General features: G+C 45.5%; 1 protein-coding gene across 1 annotated transcript in view; it reads right to left on the reverse strand.

Annotated features, from left to right (window-relative positions):
• Nucleotides 1–12,218, reverse strand: part of CNTLN (centlein) — a 712,784-nt gene that overhangs the window by 381,045 nt on the left and 319,521 nt on the right. The window contains exon 13 of the mRNA XM_082272784.1: nt 10,428–10,553. Coding sequence (XP_082128910.1) covers nt 10,428–10,553 — 126 coding nt within the window. The remainder of the gene's footprint in view (nt 1–10,427; nt 10,554–12,218) is intronic.

The raw sequence follows: 12,218 nt of genomic DNA on the forward strand, positions 1-12,218 counted from the left end.
AAAAGACAAATCATTTGTATTTTTTTTTGTGTATATATTTAGTTTTTTATTAGTTTGCAAGATTTTTTGTGAATGGATGGAGCTTTTTTTGTTTTGTTTTTTTAAAATCTGTTTTTCCTGATGTGAACCCTTCCAGAAACGGATGGAAACTTTGTTTTGTTGAGTCCTGCTCCCATAGGTTCTCGCTGTTTAGTGAAGGGCAAAAGAATCACACATGGAACAGAAAATAATTTATGTATGTATACTTTATTTTATACTACACAATTAAACCCGTGGTATATACAAACAAAGTAATAATATATACGTTTTTGTACACTACTGTTACAGAAATGGTGACAATATTCCTTGAAAAAGGCTTACTGAAAGCCGAAACGCGTAGGATACGCAGGAATTATCTCTGATCAAACTTCCAAGCCACACAGCATGGAGGGACATGTGACACATGTCACAATATTTCCAACCTTCTAGCACTTATCCACTTGGGTCTATAACCCATCACAATGATTATGTACAGACATCTCTTTTATTTGATGGAACAAATTATTTTCTTATTAAATACAAATAATTTATCTTTTATATCTTGTATATAATTCACTTGCCTCAAAAGTCCCACCTAACTTGGCATGAGGTACCAACACAACATATACAATTAATCCAGGGACGAAGGCAGACACTTATACTTATAAGCCCACTAGAGATCAGAACTCACCCCTTAATACTTCAGATTTGGACTCATCAGCCCGGGGCACATGCTGCCATTTTTCTGCACCACAATATCTAGGTTTTTGTGCATAGGACATGGAAACAAGGCTAAGCGACTGAACTATGTACAAAAACAAAGGAACTGGGATGCAGTTAAATGGCAGCAGGTGCTCTGGACTGATGAGCCAAAAACTGAAATATTTGGCTGTAGCAAAAGGCAGTTTGTTCGTGAAGGGCTATTACATGGCCTCCTTGGACCCTGGTAGTTGTCCTATACACTGTATCTGAAAACTCTATCATCAATGTTCTAACTGACATACCACATTTTTAGCTAATGTATACTGTCAAACATTTTCTTGGCATACATGCATTACTTTAAACATCATGTGACATTTAATGGCATGCAGACATGGGTAGGGAGGATTCATGGGGTGGGTTCTCCAGGTAGAGTGGGTTAAGTGGTGCAATGACATCCATCCTTTAGCTTGACTATTATTAAGAGATAAAACTATAGCATACCCTATGCGTAACCAGTTAATATTATGTCTTATACCCAAGCATGTTCTATTGACACAACTGTAACTTTAACAGATCCAATCCAACCATGTCTTGTCACAGCCAATAGGTAACAAATACCTTTGCCTAGTGTTAAGAGCCGATCCACACTAGCGCGACTTGTCAGGCGACTTGTCAGCCTGACAAGTCGCGCTCCCTCGCGGTCATTGACCGCTACAGGACCCGTTCTAATAGGAGCGACACAAGTTGCCCTGACTTAGAAAAAGGGTCCTGTACTACTTCGGGGCGACCTCAGAGCGACTTGCATAGACTTCCATTATGTGAAGTCCCTGCAAGTCACTCCGAAGTCGTGGTGCATGGTGAAGCACAAGTCGCCCCCGAAGTAGTAAGGAGTCGTGTCGCCTTAGTGTGAACCGACTCTAAAGGGAACATACTAAACAAATAAATAAATTGTGCTAAGAAAAATAGGTAACAAATACCTTTGCCTAGAGTTAAAGGGAACATACTAGAAAATTGTGCAATGAAAAAAAATAAAATAAAAACTGCCAGACAGGTAAAACAAAAACAAAAATTACAACTAAATAACTTCTTTAAAAACTGTTGTTAAAAATATTGTATATTGTATGGAGTTAAAATTCCTATTAGGTTCCTTTTTGTTGTATGTGTCCCACTAAGGAGATTATATTTCCTGTCCAAAAAACACTACAGGGACTAAGAGAAAATAGATTTCCTATCACTTTCTATTCCAGTGATAATGTTTACCAGGAGAAAAAGATAAGATGAATCTTCCCAGTTTCCCAGTGGAACACAGACAGTTATGAAAACACTTACCTACAATATCCAAAAAACAGGAATTTTGATGAACCTGTAAAAATGGATTTTTGTAAAATCTTACCGTAAAATCCTTTTCTCTTAAGCTCATTGACAGACGTAGTCCTCGTTGATTAATAACAACTCGGGTTATACTGCCCTCTACAGGAGTAGGACTAGACAGGAAAGAAAACGTTCTGGCCACACCCTAGGGGCAGTCCCAGAGGGTATATCCTCTCACTTCCTGCTACAGCAAATCAGTTATGTCACAAAGCAGTGTTTAGAGAATTGAACCCAACCCAACTCAAAAACAGAGGGGCGGGTACTACGTCTGTCAATGAGCTTAAGAGAAAAGGATTTTACGGTAAGATTTTACAAAAATCCATTTTTCTCTGTCGCTCATTGACAGACGTAGTCCTCGTTGATTATTAACAACTCGGGACGTCCCAAAGCAGTACCACAAATGAGGGGTGGGATAACAGAAATCAAAATCCAGAAGGCCCAACCGGAAGCATCAAGGACTCATCGAGCAAAAAGATGAGACCTAAGTGAAACACCCAACAAACCCTTGAGGTAGACCAACAGTCTCCTCAGATTGCGGCCTGCAAAACCTTGTGGCCAAAAGAGGCATCTGACGATGCCATCACATCAACTTTATAAAATGTTGTAAAGGTATGAACCGACGATCAAGTCATCGTCTTGAAAACCTGGATCGCTGACGCCTGATGGCGGAAGACCCAGGAGACACTAGGCGCCCGAGTAGAGTGCGCCTTAACAGGGAACGAAGGATTCCGACCCTTAATAGAATAAGCCTGTACCACCGTCTGACTGGTCCATCTAGATATGGTCGCGGCAGACACAGGCAACCCCCTTCAAGGGCTATCCGTGATCACAAAAAGTGAGTCCGTCTTACGAAAACAAGTTCGTAGTAGTCAAGTGTATCCTTCTGAACCCCATCCAAGGAGTGTAATGCAAACTCCCAAGGATGGCTAGTCTTAGGACACGGGGAAGGTAACACAATATCCAATAATAAGAACCACCTTATCCCTATGAACCACCAGATATGGGGAACGTCAAGATAATGCGGCCAGTTCTGACACCCTGCGTGCAGAAGTAATGGCCACCAAGAAGGCCACCTTCTGGGATAATGTAAGCAAGGGAATCTCCCTAATATCTTCAAAGAGAAAATTCTGAAGAACCGACCACACTAAATTAAGATCCCAGGCGGTAAGGGTGCGCGCACTGGCGGAGCCAGATGTCGCACCCCCTGGCTGAAATTCCGCACCAAGGAATGATTAGCCAAAGGTTTCTGAAAGCAGATTGCTAACGCTGAAACCTGACCCTTGATAGTGCTCAAGGACAGTTTCTGCTCAACCCCTTGTTGCAGACAGACCAAGATTCGGGTCACCGAATAGGTATGTGGGGGAAATCCAAAAGATTCACACCACGCAATATAAGACTTCCATGTGCTGGAAGTCGCTTTCCTTGCTTTAACTAGAGGTAGGAATAACTGAAGCTGACACTCCCTTGTCCTTCAATACCTGGGTCTCAATGGCCAGGCCATTAAGCCAGCGATTGTAAAGCAAGATGGAAGATCGGTCCCTGAGACCGCAAATCCTCCCTGAGAGGAAGTCTCCAAGAAGCGTCCGCCACTAGCCTCACCAAGTCGGCGTACCAGGCTCGACGAGGTCAGTCCGGAATTTCCAGAATAACTGGAATTCCCTCCACCTCTATCCTGCGAAGAAGTTCCGGCAGTAACTTGAGAGGATGGAAGGCATGCCGTAGCTGATACTGCCCCCACAGGGCGATCAGCGTTTCTGCTGCGTCCGCTAGAGGATCGCGGGTGCGAGCTACAAACCTCCGCACCTTCCTGTCGAGCCAAGGTGCCAACAGATCCACATCCGGGATGCCCCAATGAAGGGACAGCTAGTGAAAAACCTCTGGATGAAGAGGCGATACCCCTTGATCCAGAATCTGAAGGCTGAAATAATCTGCCTGCCGATTTCCCACCCCCGGAGTGAACACTGCGGGGAGATCCGGAACAAACCGTTCCGTCCAACGAAAGATGCTAGTCGTTTCGATGGCCACCAGGACACTCTAAGTGCCCCTTTCTTGACATAAGTCACGACCGTGGCATTGTGCGATTGGATCCGAATTGGGCTGCTCTAGAGCTGCTCGGTCCAGTAGATCAGACAAAATCTGATCGCTCTCAGTTCCTATACCCTATTGGTAACCTGGATACTATCGGAAGGAATGACTTCCCCTGGTTGAGCATCGGAGGCTCCCTGGTCCGCTCGCTCAACCGGATCCGATTGTCCAGGAAATCGGAATTCTGATTCCATAAGAAAAGAATATTCTTCAGGAGAATTCGGGTATGAGACTGGGTATACGGTACTGCCTCTAAGAAGGCCACCATCCTTCCCAGCCAATTGACGGACAGCAACATCCGAATCGTTGACTGAACCTTCTGGAGTTTCTCCGCAAGGAGAAACCCTCTTGCCCAGGATGTATCCAACATTAGGCCCAGATAGTTCAGTCTCCTGGTGGGAACCAGGGATGATCTTTGGGAAAGCGAAGAAAACGCTGATGTCCTGCGATGATGGAGATATAAAGATAGGCATCCTAAATGTCTATGGACGCCAGGAAATCCCCCTGATGCAGGGAGGCCACCACTGTTCGGATGGACTCCATTTTTTCCCAAGTCCAGAAATTGGACGCACCTTGCCCTCTTTCCTGGGCATTGTGAACAGGTTCGAATAGAACCCCTGAAACCGTTCAATGTTAGAAGGGAAGAATCGCACCGGTGGAAGTGATCGAAACTCGATCCTGTATCCTGACCGTATGATCTCGCGAACCCCTTCGTCCGGGGTTCTGGCAAGCCATGGATCCGGAAACTGGTGAAGACATCCCCCCACCCCAGAGAGATGGGTAGGGGCGCATCAGACTGTATTCTTCAGGCTTGGCTGAGCCGGACTTTTTGTTTATCCGACCAGCGCCCTTTGAAAACCCTCTGAAGGGGCTTTGGAGGGTTTCGCCTTATCGCCCGCCCTCGCGGAACGAACAAACTCTTTATGAGCAGAAAGGGAAGGTCCTCTTTGGTTACGAGGCCCTCTTTATCCTAACAGTCTGTGGCAAGACAGCAGGTGGTACCGTCTATCCTTTAAAGAGGGATTTCTCAAACGGATAGCGCCTAGCCATGCGTTAGGAAATAACAGGGGTTCGTTTCAAAACGACCCCATTTGGGTAAAGAAAAATCCTTCGCCCTTTTGGTAGGCTAACAAGTACCAAAAAGGAATTTCAGTCTCAGCTACCTCTGCCGGTGTAACCTCAAGACTAAAGGTTTCCCGGACGGACACAACTAGTGCATCCACCACTCTTGTGCTATGGCGGAGGCAGAAACGTTCTCCTCACTGCTGAGGAGACATTACCTGAGACAACAGCCCCATAAGAGGGACCTGCAGCTGCATTGACCAGCTCCGAATCCGTATCTGAAGTATCAGATAAAAAATAGGGGTAGGCGGGGGTCGCTTCTTGATCCCCGTCCCTGACAGGCCACCTCCACCCGGGATACCAAAGACTCCAAAACTGCAGATAATGCATTAAAAACAAGTGGGGTACTGGAGGGTCCTGCGGCCACCTTGAGGGGATCAGGTGGGGATACCTATGCGGCAGGGTCAATGATTATACAAGACATTTGCCAGCGACAAAAAATGACAAAATAAAAAACTTTTTTTTTTTTTTTTTGTATCCCCCAGTCGCAACAGCGCCCCTCAGTGTTACCTGCCTTTTTGGACCCCACAGAGAGAGAGAGAGAGAGACCCCAAGGCTCATCCCTGATGCACAGAAGTTTTCATGAGCTTGCTCAGTGCTGTCCTGTTACAGACAGGAAGTCTTTGGCCCTTTTTCCTGGGTAAAGGAGGCGGCTCCGCCCCTTAACACGCCTTCCGGCGCCTCCCCCTGGCTCCACGAGGTGTTTGGTCACCTCAAACATGGCCGCCCCCATGCTGGAGACACGAGGCTATGCCAATATGACGGCCTCGTGTGCACTGCAAGACAATGGCGGCGGCCTGTTAGGATAGCGGCGGCTTAGCAGCGGCCTGCGGGAGTGCATCGGCCCCCCAAACTTCAACCTGGATGGTGATCAGCCTGGCCGGCGGTACCGGACCCTGGCGGGCCGCATGCGGTCCGTGGGCCGTCAGAAGGCAGCCTGCCCTTGCTGGAGGAATGCGATCTGGACTGCAGTTATACATGCATAGACATCGCCCTGTGAACACCTTTGACAGGTAGGATACCTTATGCTACCACAGTAATATTCTAGTACTGCCACTGACTTCAGTCATCTTTACAGTTTTGAAATGACATTAGATTGTCAGCTCCCAAACCAAGCCTCCTGGTTTCTTGTTCACAAAAATCACACTCAAATAGGGGGATCTGTGACATGTTATAGGATAGAGGGGAGACCCATCCTTACCATTTCAGAGAGGGGCCCGCGTTCACCACAAACCCGTCAGGGGGAAAAGGGGGAACATACTACTCACCATACCGGAACCAGGCGGGCGCCAACTCCTGACAGTACCCCTCTCCACCGGGGTGGGAGGGCTGTCGACCAATACGGACTCCGTGACTCATGGTCATTGGCGTTTAAGCAAGACTTTTAACTCGCAGGGTCAGTCCCCGTCCAGTGGGACTATGTCGCGGCCGACCCAGCGCGGAGCTATGGCCTGCACGCGCTCGTAAGCTGAACTGGGGTGACCACTGGATCTCAACATCCAGCCCGTCGCCCAGTTCCAGCTTTCTTGCTTGAAGATCTCACAGGAACACTGGAGAAAAAAAGCTGTCTAAAAAATCTTTCTAAGAAAAAAATCCTGCCAGGACCGAAGATCCTAGCAAGGCATCTAGGTCCTTACTCCTAACTAGACAGAAAAAAACTGATTTGCTGTAGCAGGAAGTGAGAGGATATACCCTCTGGGACTGCCCCTAGGGTGTGGCCAGAACGTTTTCTTTCCTGTCTAGTCCTACTCCTGTAGAGGGCATTATAACCCGAGTTGGTATTAATCAACGAGGACTACGTCTGTCAATGAGCGACAGAGAAATTCTATATATTACAGTTTAGTACAAGGACACGGAAGTTGATTCTCAAACCACAGGTTATATGCTGCTACCTTCAGGTAAACACTAGCAAAAGCTTTGCTGGGAGCCACCCCTCTAAGTATACACATTATAGCCCTGTCCACTCTGTGAGGCTCACGTTTTTTTAGCAAGCAGTAGGGCGATCACAAAGAAAAAGGGAATGGATCTGTGTCCTGTACTGTACGCCAAGGTATTGAATTTGCAGGTATGCCAAAATTCCTATTAATTTTATTGCACAGTACAGGACACAAGACATGATTCTTCAAGTATGAAACAACCCTAAGCTGTAAATCTAGGAGTGGGCAGCCAGAATTGCCTTAACAGGCCCACAAAAAGAACAAGAAAGGTCAAGGGACCTGAACAGACAGCTGAGAGCAGAAGAAACCTATAGCCAAAGCAGGGATTAGCAGAGTCTCAAAAAAAACAACTGACAAAAAACAGTCTGAAAAACCTAAATAGAACAAGCAGTGATCTTGCAAACCTTGAAAATGTAAAATGTTAGGTGCCGTAAGGAACCCAAGAAACCTATCTTCTAGTGGGAAAGGGTGCAGGTATGGAAGGGGAAACTTATTCCCTGAGGGCAGAAGGCCTAAAGAAAGATAAATTATCCCCCCAGTGAAGTAGAAAGGAAGGAGACAATCCCATAGAAGGACCACTCTGTGAATAAAACAAAGGGGATCAGCTGGCAAGGTAGCCATAGACATTTGTCCTTGTCCCATCCATAAGACGTATGGTTTGTGTTTGACATGTCCTCCAGGCTGAAAGGATGGAGGAAGAAATACATCCCCATGAAAAAGTGATAAAAAAAGAGCCCAGTGGGAGTAAAGAGGGGAGGCTTCCAGGATAATTTTTTCCTATAGAGCGAAAGCAAAGGAGGAGGGCTCCAGGTAGAATGCAGGGAAACCAAAGCTCCCAAAAGAGCCAGAACAATCCATCCTCTCTAACTCCCCTTCCATACCTCTCCGAGTTACATAAAATACAAAATACATAAGGACCACTTGGCTTGATTCACAATGGGGATTCTAAGAACATCTATCCAAAGACTACAGCGCACTGTGTCATCAGGAGAAATGGTGGAATCAGGAGTCTTATGAGCACTACATCACTAGCCAGAGAGGAATGTCCACTATTAAGGTGCAAAAAAAGATGACCAATTTTTAATAGGTAAATGTTATAATAATGTTTTTTTTCCGATACAGGGATGGAGACGCTGGGCATACCTGCTGGTGTCTCAATTAAAGTCCCACATAGCCCACATTGTCTATGTAACCAGGAATGGAGGCACCTTGCCGACAGGCTGGTGCTTCATTTAAAGTCCCACTGTGCGATTTTCGTGCATTTTTGGTGGATGCAGTCTGATTTGACCCCATTTTTTTCATATACAGGGATGGAGACCATAGCATGACCTGCTTGTCTCATGTAAAGTCCCAAATATTTTATGAAATTAGGGATGGAGGCACTGCAGGGCCGCATTAAGAGCATCGTGGGCTTGGTGCTGAGGATTTTGAAGGGCCGTGCCTTGGCATGCACCCAGAGGAGGAAGGGTGCAGCCATGCATGCCTAATTCAACATGGGATGCTGTCTCTGACGCCCATAAACACATCCATGCATCGGCAACTGTCCCTCCTTGTCCGGCCTTCGTGCTGTGTGGGGAGGTTCTGAGGGAGCTGCCTGGGGAAGCGAGCATAGAAGCCAGACTTCTGTGTTTACAAGTGACAGAAGAGCGGTAACAGTGAATATGGCCAACCCGGGGCCTATATAAAAGGTAGGGGCCTGGAGCTGCAGCTCCAATAGCCCCTACGTTAATCTGGCCCTGAGGCACTGTGCTATACAGGCAAACTGCCTCATATAAAAGTCCCAATCTGTTTTACACTGCATCCACCAAGGGGTTGGAGGTGTATGCTTCTCAGCTGGTCGTTTTCAGTTTGTACCATCTTAATAACATTGCTATTAGAGTTTTGAGATACTAGACCAGTCATGGATGGAGATGGGTTGGGGGGAGTTTGGGCTGCTCCCTCTCACCTGCCTCCCATCCATCCATTAGCAGCCATGTGCTCCCAGAGTGGAGACACTCACATTTAAAAGTGTTAGGACTGCAGATAAAACAGGGTGCCGTGTCGTGGCTCTGCAGCTTACACATGCGTTTGCAAATGCGTTTCAACTAAACCCCTGTTCTTTATTTATATCATGAGACAGGTCTACTTGGTTGGGTTGGTGGCAGACTGGAGGGTGAGTACATCAGACTGGGGGCTGGCTGGCTTCCATGCACCTCTCTTAATCCTTTTCAATTCATTTTTTCCAATACAGGGATGGAGACGCTGGGCATACCTGCTGGTGTCTCACTTAAAGTCCCACATAGCCCACATTGTAAATGTTATAATAATGTTACCTAAAAGGCTGAGCAAACGAGACAATAATAATCAGGGAAACACACACAAGTGTAGGTTACTTCCATAACACGTTCAAAAAAGCAGAATAAAAATGGGTCATTGTGAAAGCAGCCCAACTTAACCACTTGGTGCCCGCGCTATAGCCGAAAGAGCGCTGCAGCGCAGGCTGAATTTGCTCGGAGGCTGTACATGGACACCTCCCCGTTCTCGCATGCCACACTCTGTGATCATCGAGTCCTTGAAGAAGCATGTAGAAGGAACTAGAGTTCGCTTCCTTCTTGAAGCTGCTGCCCAAGTGCTGTTGAGCTACACCTGTTTGCCTGATCTGTATCCATTCCATTGTAGATATCTCCTCTGGCCAGAATCTGCTATATAGAGCATCCTCCATCTCCTGATCCTGGTCCCACACAGTGCCCACCAGTACTGCTAACCAGTGCTCACCAGTGCTACCTATCAAATGACCATCAGTGCCACCTATCAGTGCAGCAACTTCAGTGCCTCCTGATCAGTGCCCATCAGTGCCACCTATCAGTGCCCATCAGCGCACATGAATGAAGGAGAAAAATTACCTGTTTGCAAAATTTTATAACAAACAAGAAAAACTGCTTTTTTTTTTTTTGTAACATTTTCAGTCTTTTTTTCTGTAGCAAAACATAAAAAATCTAGTGGTGATTAAATACCACTAAAAGAAAGCTCTATTTGTGTGAAAAAAAATGATACAAATTTCATATCAGTACAGTATAGCATGACGCCGCAATTGTCATTCAAAGAGTGACAGTGCTGAAAGCTGAAAAATGGTCTGAGCAGAAAAGGGGGTATATGTGCCCAGTAAGGAAGTGGTTAAGGTAAACGTATCATAATAACAAAACAAACACCTACTTTTCCACCAACAGCTTCTTGTTTTCCCTTTTAAAGTGTGCAAGTTCATTCCATACAGCATCTGAATCTTCGTGTCTGAGCTCAGAGGGATCTGCACGAGCAGGTTTCTTCTTATGCACCTTCTCTCTGTCAGATAAATACAATCTTAATAAAAGTGATCAAGCAATGGAATATCTTAATTTAACAATACCTTTTTTAGCAGAGAAGCCCTAAGAGAGGTGTAGCTCGACCAAATCTGTGTGTAGATGTGTTGATCAGAATGGGGTTTTGGTAAATTGAGTGTTGATTTTAAAGTAAACATGTAACGAGGGAAAATGCCGGCTGCTATTGTCGAACGCTTCTTTGCAAAATGCTATCTGCCTGGCTGCATTACTCTCAATTACATGTCAATGACATGTAACAAACAAGCAGATTGGAGCACCTGATTTTCTTGGACTAGATATCATAATAGTAACAATAATAATAAATCTTTCATTAACGTTATACATCAAAGCCTAACGCCAACTAAAGTTTGTTGCGTTTTTTTTTTTTGTTTTGTTTTGGCTAACCGGTTCAGAGGAGTTTGTGCCAAAACCAGCTTTTGCATTCGCTCTGTGTACCCACTCATGCGATTTTCTGTTGGATTGTTTCTGCTTCTTGAAGTACAGTTCAGGGATCTTTAGTCTTTAACCATTAGTAATATCCAGCTACCTTCAGGTGACTAGACACTGGCTAACAAATAAACTGAAAACAAAAAGAAAGAACAGAGGTAAGAGACCTGTGTCCAGTAATAAACTCTAACAAATTAATATCACTGGCAAGTAAAAAAAAAAAATGGATTTTCATCTTACCGTAAAATCCTTTTCTCTGATGGTTACTGACAGACACAGTGACATATCTTCATTACTCGAATGGGTTAAGCTGCGCTTCCTAGGAGTAGGACACTAGGCGGAAAAGGGTTTTAACAAAGTTAGCAGAACTTTAACTACGCCCATGGGGCAGTCCCAGGTGGTATACTCCCACTTCCTGCTCTAGGTTCAGTTTAGTAACAAGCAGTGTCAGAAGAATACATAACCAAACTCCACAGAGGGGTGCTGTGTCCGTCAATGATCATCAGAGAAAAGGATTTTACGGTAAGACAAAAATCCAGTTTTCTCTTTCGTTCATTGACAGACACAGCGACATATCTTCATTAGTCGAATGGCTAGTCCCAAAGCAGTATCAGAATAAGGGGTGGGAAACAAACACAGCAAGAAACAATTCACAACAGGGCTAAACATAGCCAACCAGGTAACCCAGGAGCTCAACCAGGAACAACTGGAGCTCACGTCCCAGAAAAAAACACCCTCAAGAGGCAGAAGTCTCTGCCACCGCAGCCTGCAAAACCTTGCGGCTAAAAGCAGAATCCGCAGATGCAAAAATATTCACTTTGTAAAACTTATAAAATCTATACTGGGAAAGGTATCCCAAAGAGTGAAACCCACAGCTGGAACCTGAGGTGTACAGGTAGGTGCTGGGGTAAGAAGACATGAGAAAGAAAAAAACATATAAGAGAAGGGGAAGGGAGAAGAAAAAGGAGGGAACGGAAAAGGGGGAGGGGAAAAGGGGGAAAGAAAGGGGGGGGGGAAAGGAACGAAAAGAAGGGAAAGAAGGATAAAAATATGGGGAGGAAAGGGATAGGGGAAGGGAAACAAAAAAAGGGGGGGGGGGGGGGGAAAGAAAAAGGGGTAGGGAACTGGGAAAAAATGGGGAAGGAAAGAGGAAGGGAGAGACAGATAAAGATGCGAAAAAATGGGAGGGCTAGTGGGACTT

This window comes from Pelophylax lessonae (assembly GCF_965119305.1).
Source record: "Pelophylax lessonae genome assembly, chromosome: 1".
NCBI classification, from domain to species: domain Eukaryota; kingdom Metazoa; phylum Chordata; class Amphibia; order Anura; family Ranidae; genus Pelophylax; species Pelophylax lessonae.